This window comes from Argentina silus (genome assembly GCF_951799395.1).
Source record: "Argentina silus genome assembly, chromosome: 3".
NCBI classification, from domain to species: domain Eukaryota; kingdom Metazoa; phylum Chordata; class Actinopteri; order Argentiniformes; family Argentinidae; genus Argentina; species Argentina silus.
Genome location: NC_139657.1, coordinates 25,437,001 through 25,455,460, shown reverse-complemented (window position 1 = coordinate 25,455,460; position 18,460 = coordinate 25,437,001). Strand labels below are relative to the sequence as shown.

The 18,460-nt window shown below is 41.3% G+C and overlaps 1 protein-coding gene across 2 annotated transcripts; it reads left to right on the top strand.

The window, feature by feature from the left end:
- Positions 1–4,911: 4,911 nt before the first annotated feature.
- On the top strand, positions 4,912–10,915 carry gemin7 (gem (nuclear organelle) associated protein 7). 2 transcript variants are annotated; one of them, XM_083666052.1, is made up of 2 exons: positions 4,912–5,051; positions 10,115–10,915. In XM_083666052.1, the coding sequence occupies exon 2, from the start codon at positions 10,131–10,133 to the stop codon at positions 10,515–10,517; it is 387 nt and encodes a 128-aa protein (XP_083522178.1). In that variant the 5' UTR covers positions 4,912–5,051; positions 10,115–10,130; the 3' UTR covers positions 10,518–10,915. The 2 variants fall into 2 exon arrangements, with proteins under 2 accessions (XP_083522178.1, XP_083522177.1); XM_083666051.1 differs by lacking the exon at positions 4,912–5,051 and adding an exon at positions 5,398–5,466.
- The last annotated feature ends 7,545 nt before the right edge of the window (positions 10,916–18,460 follow it).

Genomic DNA, 18,460 nt, shown 5'->3' with positions numbered 1-18,460 from the left:
TATGACCCATATTTCTCTGTGTTGCAGAAGGACATTCAAGCAAACAATGTTAATAACAAAATGAAACGTGAATCTGGGTTTGCACTATTGTAGGCCTATAGCCTACTGCTGACCATCTAAACATCTCCTAAAAGTATAATGTCAGATATATAGGCACAGTAATGCCTCTCTTTGCCTTTCTCCTATCTTCCCCTGAAGAGCTAACCTCCCCTTATAGTAGAGTATAACTTATTTTCTTAATTCAAAGGTAACAATAGGTAACACTGAATGTACTGAAAGCCAGAGTGTTGATATACTTTAAGAAATGACGTATCCACCTGTAATATGCGTATTATGCATGTTCATTAACTTGAACTTATTGACCCCTCAAATTGGGATAGTAAGAAGTCGAAGTTGTCTTTGTTTTCTGATGTCTGTTCTCTGGCAAAAATTGACCCTAAGAATGAGACTGATGGAACATTAGTCATGTTAGTCGTTGAATTGGCATCTACTAGAAAGATTGAATTTGAGCTGGTGCGAAGATTGGTCCTACTTTGTATTGCCTGTTGAGGTGCTGTAATAGAGGAGCTGTTACCATAGTTGCGGTGTCGTGTGATCTTATTGTATGTTTAATTTTGGCTTCAGCTTTTACTATTCATATTCCCATCAGACGACAGTTTTTTCCTCAAGTAACCAACAGAAACAATTAATGTTTGTCACCTTTTGCGGAATGCCTGAAAATGTTATGGTTATCGTTAAACCCCCCCTACAACCTTTAATACGCGTAATGGCTCCATAACAATGATGCTTCTCGTACCGTTGTCCGTTATGGTTTATGAGTTGACTTCTCTTGTATTTTTGTTTGTTTAGCTTATGTCTAGATGTTGCTCTTTTATTCCCCAAAAATATGTATGATGGCTTCTGCAGGCCCTGCTACAGTATGATGGTCTCATATCTCACTCTGTTTTGAGTAGTCAACATTTTAGTTTATTTTATCAGGTCTTTTTTGGTTGCGTTCATTTGGAGAACTATGATCGTCGTCACGCAGAGCTTGGCTCCATCCATCCATCGACTCGCAGCGACTCTATCCTGAGAAAGTACGGTTGCAAAAGAAATCGGAGAACTTTCGTAGAGCTTCCCCAAACCGAACCAATGCCATATAGCTGAATTACATGCAACATGCAAGACACCATAACTAATAATGCAAGGTATTTTGTATCTTTCCGAAAGCATTGAGGGCTTCAGAGCAACTTGGCTTTTTATATACCAACTTGGAAAATTACCTCAGAACGGTCTCGGGTGCTAGTGTTGTATATCCCTAATTTATGATGACAAAGATCAATTTTAGTGACCAATTGACACAAGCCAATACTGTGTACAAACTTTATCATTTTACTTCCTTTAACCTTTAGTTAAGCAAAATTTGTAATTATGGATGAACTTTGAATGTATGTACATTAAAGTTCATGGGACCAAATTTTGTAATTGGGAGTTCAAGTCTCAATGTTGTTATGTACGCATGCAAATCCACCCTTTTTAAAATGTAGTAATACTGTAACTAAAACAACCAATGAACGCTCAGCAGACACTGAGTTGGGACTCATTTGTGTGGCAATATAAGCTGTAGTCATGACTGGATGATATATTGATGTACCAATGAAATGGATATTTAGATTTGCAATGAATCACTATCAATATTCCTGCAATATGTTTTGGTAGTATAAATAGTGGGCTGCGGATTGAAAGAAAGAGGCATGTTGATGGGATGTTGTATGCAGAGCAATAATGACTAAAGTCTGAGTTGGAGTTATGATTTGCTGAGCAGTGTAGATGGGCCAACGTTAGGTAAGATGCATGGCAGGTATCACTCTGAGCTGTACCCTGGCCTGTGGTCTCCAGCACGTCTTGTGGCAACTTTCATTTAACATTTAAGCATTGGTAGGAGGTCATCTAATTAATTGAATATAGGTTACCTGTAACTTTGCAAACCTATAAGTAGTGTTTTTAGTGGTTCGTAGTTGGCTTATAGATGCCACTGAGTGATCATCAAGGATCTAACATCTGCATCTTGAAGTGATGTTATGCAGTGCCGCAATAAAACCAGCGAGGCTTTTCTTGCCCTTTGCCATTTAAAGCTGTTTGTTGCAACCAGAAAACGACAAGAACAGTAGCACGCTATTCATTATCCAAATTTGATACAGTTTTTGATATGACGATAGATGTATTTTTGCATGCTACATTTTACAAAGGGAATACACATTTGAAATTACTTTTCTCAATGTATTTGTGACATGATATACTGATGTAGTGGCATATATCGGTCATTCAAGAGATCAATCGATTGAAAGGCACTGTACAGAGAAGGTTGTGTGGAAATTAAATTAAAGTTCTTATGTCATTCTTGTTGTCTGAGCTGAAAACATCCTGCATGTTATTGTTTTATGTGTGCCTTTTCAGAGATTTCCTTTCCACCTCCCATATACTGGGGTTGCCATCCCTATTTCATTTACAGCGCCACATAAAATAATTTCTACATTAATTATCATGCAACCTTAAAAGTGAAGACGCTGCATAGAACGATCAGTATTTGTGTTTTGCACTTTCAAAGTAGTTTCAAAATTGCCCCACTTAAGGTTGGGCAAACTGACAAAAAACAACAATAAAAGACGAGGTAATTTAAGCTATCGATAGGAATTATAAGGAATAACATGACTTTGAAGAGCTTTTCTAAAAAGGTAAAAGATATATCTATATATATATATCTATCTATCTATATAGATAGATATTCATATATATTCATGAAGTATCTCATAAACCTGAGATTTGTGTTTCTTATGATGACTGATGTATAGATGATTCACTTACTTAAACAAAAGTAAAAGTAAAGGCGTCTGCTAAATGTCTTAAATGTAAAATGTAAATGTTTATGTTTTATGTAAAAACACAGACCTATCTGTGCCATCAAAGCAGTCTCTGAGTGTTTCTTCTGCATTGTTGTCCCATTTCCTGATAGTTTAAAATGTTGTACCTGCCCTTTTTAGTTTGGTACGACATGATGGAATAAGGTGTATTGCATTATGGTCATTATAAGTGTTTTTTTTTAAATAAATTTGTAGGCATTTTTGATGTTGTCATAACAGAGATCAATAGATCTCTATAAAATAAAATGACCATATTATCAGTTGTAGACAACAAATGTAACCACAATGGGTCTATGATATCATAATCTAAGCACGCAACAAGCCTACAATGGCGCGCCAAATTTAACCTGCTTCTCGTCTCAATGTAGTGAGGTCGCGACTTTTCTATTGTTTTGAATTTGCAAGAGCGAAATAAATAGGCAATTGTCCTTTATCTCTCGCAACCCCCAGTCAGAACCATAATTACCTGCCATGTCAGTGTAGTTTTACAGTTGCCTGCATGCACTGATGTATATAATATCATACGCTTTTGTTTCTTCTCTGTAAACGCTTTTAGGACTATATGGTTATTATTACAGTAGCCTATTGTAGGCCTACTTATAGTCACTGGCAGTAGTGTATAGTATTAAAAATAAATGCACTGCGGGATCATTGTGTAGCGCATTGTTTGAACCTGTTAAGATTGCGATGCGTACGGTTACAATGATCAGTGTAGGCCATCATGCAGTATGGGGGTGGATTTGCATAGGCCTATTGTATGCTAGTTTATATTATTTTCTCCTCCCAATATTACCATGGATTGAATAAGTGGAATTTCAGGAAGATTCTAACAACCATCTTTTTAGTTTGTGAGTAAGGCTCTCCAGACGTATATTCAGTTTTCTACAGTATAAAATGTTTAAGATATTCTCCTATTTTATTTTATACCCTATCAAAGAGATTTGTTCCATGATTTAATCAGTAATTGTCCCAGACAACGGAGGCGATCAATGTATGGAACATTGGTCATTCCATGTTTTAGCCATACATTAGGCCTACTTCTGCATATGTATAGAGGATGGGGTTATTAGGATTAGGATTAGGGATTATCCCTGACAGGCAACAACTGCTGCCGTTATGATCAAATACAGTGCCCTGCTTAAGTAATGGAACATTGAAAACAAAAATCTTCTTTTGGCTACACTCCAAAAGGTTGAATTTGAAATCAAACAGTTACTGTGAGGTTAAAGTAGAGATTTTCATCTTTTAATTTGATGGTATTTGTGTACAGATTGGTTTCACCATTCAGAAATGGCAACACTTTTTATGCATAGTCCTATTTCAGGGTATCCATAAGATTGACAGGTGTTTCTGGTGAGTCAGGTGTATCCCGTCACATCATTTGTGCAGGCATAAGAGAGCTGTCAATGTCTAGTATTCTAGGCTTTACCTTTGGAGTCTGCTATTGGTGTCTGTCAACATGAGGGCCAAAGCGGTGTCAATGAAAGTCAAGTAAGCCTTTATTAGACTGGAAAATCAACTAAAAAAATTAACCAAAACCATAGGATTATGGTTGAGAACTACAGAGGCTTCATTGGAAGGTGCAAACCACTAGTAATCCTCAAAAAGCAGAACAAGTGTTGTAATTTCTGAATGGTTAAACCAATATGTACACAAATACCATCACATAAAAGCTGAGCATCTCTACTTTAACCTCATACTAATTGCCTAATTTCAAATCCAATCTTTTGGAGAGTAGAGCCAAAATAAGCAGAGTACTTTACATTATGTCTATAGTGGGCTGGGAGGGCCCATCAGGTAGCATCATTTCGCAGAGACAAACTGTGTGCTTCCGAATATTGCATAAGCCTACTTGCTGTAAAGTCTGGGTCGAGATTAAGTGTAGTAGGACTAGAGGAGGCCAAAACAACAGGTCGTTCACACGTCTCACACAGGACGTCCTGGATAGTGGTTCAGTCCGAGTCATATCCTTTGACGGCTCCCTCATCACTAGAGGGCAGCATATATCTTAGAATAGTAGGGCGGAATCAAATAGAGTGGAACCACTAGCTCCTGGGTAACATATAATGGAAGGACAAAAACATTAAAATGTGTTACTCCTCTTAGCTACACAGCCTCCAGGAAACAATTCGTCCTTTCCACTACAAATCGGTAAGCCTCGCAAATGAACGCTTTTAATTGTATATCCACCTAAAAGACGTCTGACCAGTTGTCGGTACTTTGTTTTCAATCACCTTGCAGCTGGACACTTCCCATTCATTAAATCATTGTCCCTGCCTGTTTAGCTAGGATAGCTAGTTATAAGCTAGTTATGAAATGCAGTGCTACCTTGCCGGAGGGGTCAGTGGACCACCATTTAGCCAGCGATGAGCTTTGGCACGAACGAAGTGTGCAATACGATGGGAACTGAGATGTTTGATCCGTTTTTCCGGTGGTGGTAGTGTATTGCTGGTCCCGGCTAATGCTAGCGTAGCGCACGCTTTCTCCTCGAGGTAGCGTGTGCTTGCATGAGCCGGCACTAAATACACCACCGCCACAGAAACCAAATGAACAAACATCACTTCTGGTGAGTATTTTTTAGTTAAAATTGACCCTAACTTTCCGCAATAAAGAACAACACAACAAACAAGTGGGGTATCTTGAATCAGGTTTTTATTCAGCGATAGAGTGCGGCGGTGTGTTTTTATATGATGCAGACTTAGGTTGCAGTTACAGCTAGGTTCAGGACTGGGTGTCTTGGGTTTTTCCCCCCCATGGTCCCTTTCAGCCTTTCATCCTTTCATACATATGTGAATGCTCCAAATGAACTCAGACCCCTCTGAGGTGAACCGAACTGAGCAGCCTGCTGTCATCGGAAATACCTGCATATACCTGCGTAAGTAATCGGACACTGAAGCATGTTTGCTTCTTTTGGAGCTACACTCCAAAAGTACACAACTACTGTGGGGCTAAAGTACTTCAAGACTTTTTACGCATAGTCCCCCCAGCACATGGCCCCCCACCCATAGAGGACCCCACCCCCCAGCACCACTGGCCCCCACCTGTAGAGGACCACACCCCCCAGCACCACTGGCCCCCACCTATAGAGGACCCCACCCCCCAGCACCACTGGCCCCCACCTATAGAGGACCACACCCCCCACCACCACTGGCCCCCACCTATAGAGGACCACACCCCCCACCACCACTGGCCCCCACATAGAGAGGACTGCACTCCCCACCCCATTTTCACAGTAATAGTTATGCAACTGAATTGAATGAAGTTAGACATTTGCTGAACATCATTTGTTCCAAACTACTTAGATTTTTTTTATTATTACATATGACTTATTTTTTTGATTACTTTACTTTCTAAATAATTAGCATTAAGATCATATGTGTCTTCACAAAACACCTTATTCTATTTACATCATGACCCCTTTTAAGATAAGTAACTGGAACATTGCACAGTTTGAAAAACACATTTTTAACGTCCAATATGGGTGAACATCAGAGTCTGGCAGAACAATGCTATATCAAAACAGAGGAAACCGTTATTATTCCAAATGGTAAATTATGCTAAAGTGGTCTGGGATGTGAGAGTAAAGCCAAAAGGAATATTTGGAGGACAAATGCATCAAGTGAGTTACACTCATTGCCAGAGAATGTGCGCAACACTCACCACCTTGAGTGCCATGTGTTTTTTGTGGTATTTACCAAGCAACAATACACTTGGTAGTGATTGGCTACAAAGTTAAGCATAGTCATTTATGCATTTGTTAGTTATGTATAATCCCCCTGCATGTGATTTACAATGCTATGTAAAATTAGAAGAAATACTTACATCTTTTAAACCCAAATCTGAATGTTTTTTATTGATTTTAATATCAGCTGGATTGACAAACCTGGCAAAAAGAGGCTTAAAGCAGTCATGTCAAAAGATGTCTAGATTTCTGTCAAATGGTTCATTGGCCCACCAGAATAACCAGAAACAGCTAGACACAGATAAATCTGATATTCACAAACAGAGAGAATCGAATTACAAAAATATACAATTTAGTAACTGTGACTCTGATCACAATATTAGCTTAGTTTATGTGCAAATATCTCAAAAAACGTCTTCCTGGTTATTACCACCTGAATCAAAAGCCAATTAAGTGCTACATTCCAAAGAAATATTTGCCACAGTCTGAGAGGGAATTGAAGACTATCAATGATGATACCAATTCTTGTTGTAACAAAATGATGATCTCTCTAGGACAAATTGTCAATAAGTATCTAAAGAGAGGGAAAGGGTACTCATGGAAAAGCACAACTGCCCTGGTTAGGTGACTCCATAAGGCAATTAATGAAACGGAGAGATCGTGCTTTGAAGACGTTTGTAAAAAGTCAGAATAGTGTTGATTTGCAAAGATACAAATGCATTGAGGAATAGTGTGGTTAAGGAACTTAAAAAAGAAAAACATTACATGAGGGTTATCTCAGATGCCAAAGGTAATAGTGCCATGATATGGAAGCAATTAATAATTCTTTATTCAATCTGTTGAGGACCTTGCCATGAATTTTAGTCATTCAGAGATCAGTATTGGAACTGTAGAAAGTGATGCAAGCAATAGCTTCAAGAGTTTGAGTTTGGGTCTTAGAGCAAGAATGTTCAAGTGAGAATAAATCAAATGAGGCATTGTAAAGTCATTGTCATTGTGAATGGCAATGTAAAATACAATTATTACAAGGCAAATGCATCATAAATGTTACATTCTATCCTCATGGTAAATGATAGACAGAGGGAGAACATTGGTCTGATACTGACCTATGGTCTGACACTGTACTCACAGAACAACAGCTGGGACCTCTGACCAGAAAACAAAGAAAGAGAATGTGCTCTTCAACATTCTGTTTTATACCTGACTTCCAACCATAGTATTCAAATCAAGAGCTGTTGTATGGGAGAACCAATCAGACATTATCCTGTCGCCATCAGTCAAATGACACTTGAGTAGAGATTCAAACATTCCAAGGGCCTGTAAACATCACAGAGAGATTACAGTAATTTGGCCCATCGGAAGAGATTGTTGAGGTTGGGTCTTAGAGCAGGAATATCTTACTGCATGACAACATGGACTCAAGCTAAACTCACAGTAAACAAATCTATTGAACCACTCTACAACAGAGTTTAGAACATTTTAGACAAAAAGCTGATAAGGCATCATCACTGCCATGTGCTAAAGAAACATGATTTGCTTCGTTTTTACAGCTTTTGTACATTTCTTAATGTCATTTTGTTTTTTTAAATGCTTGCAAGGTACACATACTCGGGATGCCACTAGATGCAACTGTTGAGTTCCAATATGTAAGACAGCACTTGCTCAATCAATCTTCTCTGTTTAGGGAGTATGTCTCTGGAACTTGCTTCCAGATGACTTTAAGAATTTGCAACATTTTAATAAATTCAAAAAAAAAATCTTGTTTATAATTTTTTTTATTTAGGGTTAGGGACAGACAGCCTTGTTGAAATTTCAATATGTCGATGTTATTGCATCTGTCCCTACTCAAATAAACACATTGTTTGTTTTAGTCCTGAGAACAGTTAGTAGACTGGTCCCTGATGACCTAAGAAGTCTAGAGGGTTCATAGTGTGGAAGCAAGTCAGAGATGTATTTTGGCCCTAAACCATTAGGTGATTTATAGACAAGTAATAGTATTTTGAAGTCAATTCTATAACACACTGGTAGCCATTGCAGAGACTTCAGAACTGGTGTAATATGTTAAGCTTTCTTAGTCCTTGTTAGAACTCCAGCAGCATTCTGAATGAGCTGTAACTACGGAAGTTCTTTTTTGGGGAGGCATAAGAAAAGACTATTACAGTAGTCTAACCTACTGGAAATGAAAAACTAATTCACGTTTTGTTTGAGCATGTATCCTCTAGTTCTTGCTATATTTTTAAGATGATAATAGGCCGATTTTGTTATAGACTTGATGTGGGTGTTAACATTTAGATCTGAGTCAATAATAACACCCAGATTTCTGACTTGGTTTTTAGACTTCAAAGAAAGGGAATCAAGATGAGCACCTCTTTCAGCGTAGTTTTGTCAAAATTGGGCCAATCAGTGTAATTTTGTAAATGCCGCATCTGTATTGCAAGGTGCATCATTCACCCAAGTTTCATCAAAATTGTCTCAGTGGTGTCGGAGATGAAGAGTCTGACATACGAGCAGACAGAATTTTGTGACATACAAACGGACAGACACGTTCATATGTATATTTATCCACAAGATAATTTGTTTTATAATATCTTTATTTATATACACATGCACACTCACTGGCTTTGGAAAGTATTCAGACCCCTTCACCTTTTCCACATTTTGTTTATCCAATTTAAAATGGATTAAATAAAAATAAATGGTGCTGTCAATCCACACACAATACCCCATAATGACAAAGCGAAAAAACGGTTTTAGAAATTTCAGCAAATTTATTAAAAATGAAATACAGAAATATCTAATTTACATAAGTATTCAGACCCTTTGCTATGACACTCTTAAAAAATGTTGTCAACAAGTCACAAGTTAAATTGAGTCCATCTTAATGAAAGGATAATAGTTAATGTGATTTTGGAATTAATATTTTGTTTTTATAGGGTTTCTGATCTGCATAACAATCAACTACACACTGCTAGCTTAATCCAACCCACAGACAGGCATTGGTTCTTGAAGCGCTGCAGGCAATGGTTCTTTATGGAGAAGGTAGTGGTTTTTATGGGGCGACTTTTGGCCCAGTTTTCACTGGGAAGGGTTCATTTAACATGGTTAAGTGTTTACTTGCGTTAATCGGGAGAGTCTGCCAAGTGTACGTGGATGAATCATGTCTCTGGCCTCAGCTGTTCTGAAGATGTGATTCAAAGCACATGAAATTGAGGGGTAGCCTTCAAAAGTGGCCTACTTAGTTTCCACCCTGATCAGGGGTGTGCAGGTAAAGCAAACATTTACAGGTAAATTAAACCTGCTTTAAATCAGGTTTCTGAAACGTGTAGTTGTACAGGCAAAGCAAACCTGCAGGATATGGGGGTCTGCCTATAAGTGCTATTTGCAGGTTACATTCATGAGGTTGTTGCAAATGTTGTAAAGCAGGTTTGGAAAACATAGTGAGTTTGGTTCTTTTTAAAGAGCACTATATGTGAAAATACCCTTATTTAGTGTGCATGTCGTGTTATTTTCATGTCTTGCTTTGTGATTTCAGTGAGCCGCACGTCGAAATGAGGACACCGGTGTCTGTGCTTCGTCTGCCGCGAGGACCTGACCCGAACAGCCGCGGATTTGACCCGAGCTCACCCCGTTTCATCGCACTGTGTTCAACCACTATTTCAGCCTCGACAGACACAGGGACAGACTCCATCCAAATCCGAGAGGAGCAGCGTACACGATCAGTGTTGAGAGAATGCTTCCTGAGAACTTTGATCACCATGACAAACAAGCAAGTCCAGTTCCATATGTATGAGAGAGTCATGGTTGAGGCGAAGTTCGGAGCCTCTGACATCGATGTTCTCAACTTCCAAGTTTCTGACCTACAGACTCCCATTGGAGTACAGAAAGAGGCTTTGCTCAGGTGCCAAGATGTTATTTCATACTCCTTTGTCGTTTGAACATTATTTAGTTATTGTTTTCCTGTTTCTGAATAAAAATGTATCACTTGCATTGACGTGTTCTGTAGTGTTCCCTCTGAATAAAGTAAGCCAATGGCAAGCATAAGTAATATCATTTTGATCCAATTATTACGTTCTTGAATGAAGTTATTGCATTTTGTGTGTTTTTTTCACATGATCAAAGTTTTTTGAATGTATAAGTATGGAAGATATTACAACATCTAGGTCTGCAATGCAATCAGGGAAATATACACTCATAGGGCTTTAAACACTACAGGGTGGAGCCAAACCGTACTCTGCTTGCTCAGATGTTCTCCCTTCACTTTCAGCACTTTTTCAGGAACTATGGTGGATGTGTAACCAGGCCAGTGCAGTACAGCTCAACTTGGTTCGGCTCTGTAGAGTGAATTAGGGGTTATACTGCTGTCTCTGTAAAAGAACCCTATTGGGGTTATAGAACCTCCATAGAACCCTCTGTGGAAACATGGACATCGAAAGTGAATATCCCTTTTTATTTTTATTTTTATAAGAGTGTATTCAAGGGGCATTTCACGAATCATGTCAACCTGATATTCATCTCCAGCACAATACTAGTGTCTACATATGTAAAAACAGATTTTCTATGTTCTGTAGTTAAAAAGAAAATCAGCCCCCCTATGTCCCCCTGTCATTGGGGGTAAGATGTCAATTCAGTGATATTTTTTAAAAACTTCAGCTACAAATGCTCCCCTGCTGCAAGTTTTTGAAAATCACCTTTTTTTTTTCTTCTTTTTTTTTTTTTAAATAACCGCAGATTACCTTTTCTTATCCTTTTGACTACAGAACGTAGAAAATTACAGTTTTTACATGATGCCGGTATAGTGCTAGGGATAATGAATATGTGGTTGTGAAGGGCCCCTTTATGCATTTGTAATAGATGACAGATTAGCAATCCTCACCCCAAAACTTGAGGGGAGATTTAAGATTAATTAAACAGAAGTATTCATGACCTAGTGTTGTACATGCCCCACCGACTTTGTATTGAGTTATAGGCCTATGACACCATCGTAGTACTCTAGTTTCTTAGTTGAAACAGTCCTCACAAGTAGCCAATACTGTTGAGGATTTGTCATTGTTAAGATTTGTCTCTGTGTGTGTGTGAGCCTTCCCCAATAAATCATTTTGTTGGAATGCCATTAGGCGGTCAGTGTACCCAGTCTGTCCCTCTCTTGTTGTTGTACCTGAATTATCCTGAATGCTCTGTGGAGACAGTCATCAATGAGAGGATGAGTCATACCCAGCCAGCCCCCCTCTCCCTGGAAGTATGAGTGAAACCCTGTGACATCATCAGGGCCCTTGTGATTCAATCAGGAAGCCCTCAAGGACGACCAATGTTAATTTCATATAGCCAGGCAGGCGATCGTGGTGGTGGCAGCAGCAACAGGAGACCTGAACTCCAGATTTGCACTCCCTTGATGTGCATCGGCTAAAAAAAACAAAAACAAGTTGACTGAATGTTAATCTGGTTGTGGCTGTTATGATGAAGTGTTTTGTGTCACTTTTGTGAGGATCCCAGTTGGTGCAGTTGATTAGCCCATAGTCGCCTTAATTTGTAGCATACATAGGGGGCACACTGTCACTGTTATCTACTCTCAATGTTTCTCTTTCCTGACCGCCTGCTTCTCCCTGATTCCAGTGGAAAAACATCCGTGTGTGTGTGTGTGTTTCGGTGTAGGAGAGGGAGGGCTGTCACAATGGTACAAGGAATCTGCCCTGTCTAACACCATTGGCCAAGAGGAAGCACATTCCGCTCTTTCCTGTTTGTAGCCCTCTCTCACGTCCTGTCAAGTGTCTGTGATAACTTACAAAAATACATACACTTAATACCCTGCCCCTGCCCAAAAGTTCCCCCATTAGAACTGTTGGCAGTCACTTGTAGGGAATGTATTTTCAGTGTTTTCAATAGCTGCCTTATAAGGGCTTCAAGGTTTCAGAGTTCTTTGTTATTTGCTGCGGCTGAAAACGATTCACATTATTTTACTCACCACATCTCCTGGAAGGAGGCAGAAGGCAGTCCAAACAAATAGGCAGATTTATTTAATATCAATAAAACTAACCTAGCTGTGTTGACAAAGGTTGAATTCAATTCAATAAGAATTAAATAAGTATGACTTTCTACACGTGAGACATGATCAGTCCCTGGAAATGTCTCATCCTTGTCTACCAACCTGAATCCACCGTAGGGCCGAGCTAGACATATATGATATCGTTAAGTGTACATGAGTCTGCAGTCAGGCGAGGAATTCACACACCCAATTGAAGAGTCAATGAAACCTGAAACAGCTTCAAAAGCACGTCAGAGCCAATATGGACTGCATGTTTGTGCAAATGTAACTGCTATGTGAACAAACTCAAAATGGGAAGGGAAACAAAGATGAAATTCTGCTCTCAAATGCCTGGCTCACACAAACATGTTGAGAAACAAGGTCTCCCCAAGGGTCTGCTTTACTATTGGGTAGCTGGTAGGACATGCATTGTATTGTATTTTTCCAAATGTTATAGTTAAATGTAGGTCTTGTGAGTTGATTAAGAAATGTCTCCATATCCACCCACTCTACCCATAGTAAAACACTGGATTCCATTAAATAAACATTAAAAGCATGATGACGTTGACAATCTCAGCGACCTCCATCAGTCAAGCTCCCATTAGGTGACTACGAGGGCGGGGGATGTTTACTGGTATGTGCCCATTGTGGCATGTTGCGGCAGACAGACAGACAGCGGGAGGACTGAGTCACGGGCAGCAGCAGCAGCAGCGGCAGGCCCCTAGGTTTGTTTGACTAGTCTGTGGGGGAATGTTGGAGGAGCTCCAGTGATTGTGCGAGCGCTGGCGCTTAGTGCGGGCAGCCTCACTTCCCAGGCTCAAGTGGCCAGGGAGATAAAGAACCAAGCAGGGGAACGTGCCAGCAGAGAGACCCCGGCGAGTGGCGGTCTGGTCCCAAACCCAAACAACCCCACTCAGAGGCCTCTAACCTCGCTCTCATAGTCTACATTATTACTCAACAGTCTGCCTAATATATATTTGTGTAGGATAGATACATTGAAGAACACTGTCAAAGTTGACAGGTTTTTGTGGTTAACACCACAAAACAGGATTTGAAACAACAATCACAAACAGCAATCGAGCAAGCAGGTCATTTTAATCTCTGTGCCATCTAGCAGGAAGGGGCACATAGTGCTGCTTTCCAAGTGACCTAAAGGGCGAGGGGATTTGGGGGGGGGGGGGGGGGGGGGTCCCATATACTCCTGTCTAGACAGGAAGAGATGGCGGGGTGGTGGTAGGGGGATGGGGGTGGAGGATACCTAATTAGTGGGAGATTAAAGTTATCTTCATTTATCTACATCAAAGCGTAGTGAGCCCTTTCTGGCCCACTCCCACTCCCACAGGGCTAAACACAGGAAGATGTTGCTAATGAGTGTCTGTAATGCTGATGGCCGTCCACCATGGGTTCTGTCTGGTGATTGGACAGATTCTCAGGCAGTGACGTCCCACCTCCTAGCTAATCACAACCTTGCAGAACAATATGCACAAAGCACACAGGGCTACTCTCAACATCCCCATATTTGTTACCCTCCAGCAGCAATGGCAAGCATCACGTAAGGAACAACCTTACATGCTCTGCAGAATAGGGATGTCATGGTGCACCGGTTCTATGGTAAACAACGGTGTCAAACTCTAAGGTTTTCATACCAAATTAATTTACGTCCTGTAAGGTTATTGTTTTTTTGGTTTTACTGGTTAATGTATTACAAAAACTAGCTGGTGTTCCAAAAGCGCCGGTCATCGGCCAAGGAGACTAATTTTTGGGCCGGATACTTTTTCTACTTTTTCAGCTAGGCTACTTTTAATTTACACATTATGATCTGTTGTTAATTGCCAGTCATAAAGTGTGCAATGTCAGTCTGCTGTCTGTCCCGTCTCTTGGCCAGTAGCCTGCCTCAGTTGCTTGAAAGTGTTTGTCCATCACTAAACATCACTATCAAATTGTTCATTTAATTTGAACCCCATTACAATAAAAAATATTGGTGCATTCATGACCAACTTAGGAACATTTAAGTGATTTAAGGTTGAAAACTCTAAATTATGGCAGACCTGCTCTTCCATGCGCCACCAAACATGCTGCATCCATGCACCACCAAACATGCTGCATCTATGTAGACACACCCACTAAAGACTAAAGTGACAAGAGACAAGCAAACCGCAAGACAACAGGCAATTTCGTCTCCCTTGGTCTGAACACACAGTAAAGTCTCCCTCAGCTCCCTAACTACACATAAGGGGCTGACCTCATGACAGCCACTCAGGGGTCTTAAGTCAGGAGAGCAACAGGTCCAACCTTCAGACAACACCAACTACTCACCACTGGTACTATCTCACTGCACTGATCCTTTAATTAGACAAAAACAGGAAGTAGACAGGCAATATCTGAGAAGCGGTTTCCTGCTGGACCTCGGTGTGGGCAAAGACCCAATCCTGACCCCCCTGCTCTGCCTGCTTAAAGTGTTTTTTTTTCCCTTGTTATGTCGAATAACATTCTTGTTTGATGAGCAAGAGTGCCTAACAATTTTTTTCAGTGCCCTTAAAAATGACTACGTCAGGTTACAGTAACACAGGTGTGAATGAGATGCGTGGTGGTCCATCTACAGAGGAACCTGCCCTGGCAGTGAGAAGTGGTACTTGTGTAAAGCTATTTAATCTACGGGCAGAATCACTTGTGAAGGTTTTTTTTCCTATGGTCATTAACTCTCTGTCTGTGGTTGCAAAAGCGCTGCAATGATCTTCAGATGCTTCCCACAAGAACGGAAGGGAGGACGATTCCCAACACTCAGTCCCCCTCCACCTCCCTCCCTCCCCCAAAGCCCCACCACCCCTCATCCACCCGACCCCCCCCCCCCCCCGACCCCCCCCCCTCTTTTCTTTCACATCATCAAAAGAATGTTTTTCGAGGTGGGCTTGGAGGCAAACATAATTGCTTATAATTTTACTCACACACGCACTCACGCCCACCCACCCCCTCCCTTCGTTAGCAGACTGCAATCTCAATCTCTGTCTTTCTCCTTCTCTCCCTCCCTCCCTTCCTCTTTCTCCTCCTGTCTTTCTCCTCAGGAGACTGATTTACTCGTGTCAGGGACAAGGACATCTGTCCATTAGCAAGAACTACTGACGTAGGTATCGCCATCCACTCCTCCTCCTCCTCTTCACCCTCTCCTCTTCCTCATCCTCTTTCTCCTCCTCATCCTCCTCCCTCTTTCAAATTGGGGTCACCACCCCTCATCACACAGGCTGGTGAATCATCAGCGGGGGCTCAGTCTGGAGCCTGGGGAGGGACGCTGAGGATACTTCCGTCCCCTCCGAAATAACCAGGGTAACCCGACATTGTCTGCTCTCTACTGTCACATCATCACTCTGTCACAGCGAGATATCGGGGACAGAGAGAGAGAGTGATAGAGAGAGAGAGAGGGAGAGAGAGGTGGAGGAGGGACAAGAGAGAGAGGTGGAGAGGGAGTTAAAGAGTGCTTGGTAGTATTGAAGTTCATCAAACTGTCTTTCACTGTCTTTATCAATGAGTCGTTATGATACTGATGATGATGTCGTCACTTACTGGAGAGAGAGAGAGAGAGAGAGAGAGAGAGAGAGAGAGAGAGAGAGAGAGAGAGGGATGGGGAGGAGAGGGACAGACAGTAAAAAGGGCTAAACAGTTGAACCGAGTTCCAATTAGTAAGAATTAGTAGTTCATCAACAGTAACTGTAGAGGGATTTAGTGGTGCCAGCCTTGATTTAAATGTGTATACCTATTTACAGTTGAATGAGCCTGGCGGACATCCTGAAGAAATCACCTCACCATTTGTCAATTCCTTTGCGATTGTAATGTGTCTCATACCTATGTCCTTTTGTTGGGAATGATATTTAAGGAGAAGGACAGCAAGATGTCCTTTGAGTTACTCTCCCATGTTGTCCTTGACACACGTTAAACGCATGGTTAAAACTTACAGTCATATGTTGCTTTGAAACTGTTATTGGTTATTTTGTTGATCCTCTATTCTCATTCTTCCTATGTGCATTAATGTGATGTTGTGCACTAGATAAAGGTTCTGTTAATACAGTACGACATAATCGTGACCAAGGTCTTCCATTACGTCGTTATCGTTAACGGCACATAGAGTCGATTCCTCAGTTTCAGATATTGGTTTGAGTGTTTTATCTTAACTTGAGGGCATGGCAAAATAGCATTTTGGGTATTCTTAGTGGAATCTAGGATCCGAGATGATCGATTGTCTGTCACACAGGCATGAGCAAAGCATGATCAATAATTATTAAGCATGAAAAATCTTTTGGAGTCAGATATAACGTAAAGTTAACTTGTGTTAACATGTGACCACTTGTATTGAGTTTGCTTTATCATGTCCATAACCATCTGAAGTTGTACTTGGGAATACATATGTATGTCTTATTCTTAACCCATCCTCTATTCTTCAGTGTTTTATTTCTAATTCTTCAGAACCATTGGCCATTATATTAGCTGGAGACATGAATCAGTTTTGTGTCATCAGCAGTCCATGACTTGTAGTTCTTCTCACTACTACTGTTGTTGTAGCCAGGCCTACTGTACTGTACTATAGAGGAAGCTCCCCCCCATCCCAGGGCCTCTGCACCCCTGTCCCCTAGACCTATCCTGGGAATTGTGTGTGTGTGTGTGTGTGTGTGTGTGTGTGTGTGTGTGTGTGTGTGTGTGTGTGTGCGTGTGTGTGTGCGTGCGTGTGTGTGTGTGTTAGGGGGTGCGGGAGGGGCATTTTTGGCCACGTCCCAGAGCACGTCTCCCTAGCCGCTTATTTACTGATGGTATCTGGGAGCTGGAATCTGGGTAAACACTGAGGCTAGATAAGGAGGAGAGGACATCATCCTCCACCCTCGCCTCCACTGCCCCTTACCCTTCCCTCCACCCAAACCTTCTGCACAGCCACCCAAACCTCACCCCTTCAACCCAAACCTCTGTCGGTTTTACACTACACCCTCCGCATCCAACCCTTCATTCCTTCTTTCCAGGGCCTCCCCAAACCTTCCTCACTCATCTCTAGGGCAGGGGATTTCAACTTGAGGAGTGAGTTTACCAACTCGGCCGGTTACACATGCAGCTGGACCCTCTGAAGCCTGCCTGTCCCAGCCTCCTGGTCCTCTTCTATTACCATTTTGAAGATACAGTATCTCCAATGGGCACAGCTGTTATGATTGGACAGACAAGCACATGCACAGACAGGGCCCAGTGGCGTGACACCACAGGCCACACCTGAACATATCTGGGGGAGCACAGCACTCCTGTGACCCCAGCACATCTGGAGCTAGTGCTCTGACGGAGTGGAGTGAAACATAAATAACACACAAACACACACACACACACACACACACACACATACACACACACACACACACACACACACACACACACATAAACTCACCGAACACTTTATTAGGAACACCTGTACACCTCATGGTGGAGGTGGTGTAATGGTGTGGGGAATATTTTCTTGGCACACTTTGATTATATGATGTTAATACCAATCAATCATCGCTTGAATGCCACAGCCTATTTGAGTATTGTTGCTGACCATGTGCATCCCTTCATGGCCACAATTTACCCATCTTCTAATGGTTACTTCCAGCATGATAATGCACCATGTCACAAAGCAAAAGTCGTCTCAAACTGGTTTCATGAACATGACAAAGAGTTCAGTGTTCTTCAGTGGCCTTCCCAGCCATCGGATCTGAATCCAATAGAACACTTTTGGGATGTGGTAGAACGAGAGATTCACAGCTTGAAAGTGCACCTGAAAAATCTGCAGGAATTGCGAGATGCAATCATGTCATCATGGACTAGAATCTCAAAGGAATGTGTCTAACATCTTGT

Coding starts and splice junctions, on each gene's coding strand:
- gemin7 (XM_083666051.1), top strand. CDS start 5,447: ATGAACAAACATCACTTCTG. Junction 5,467..10,114: donor ATGAACAAACATCACTTCTG/GTGAGTATTTTT, acceptor TTGTGATTTCAG/TGAGCCGCACGTCGAAATGA.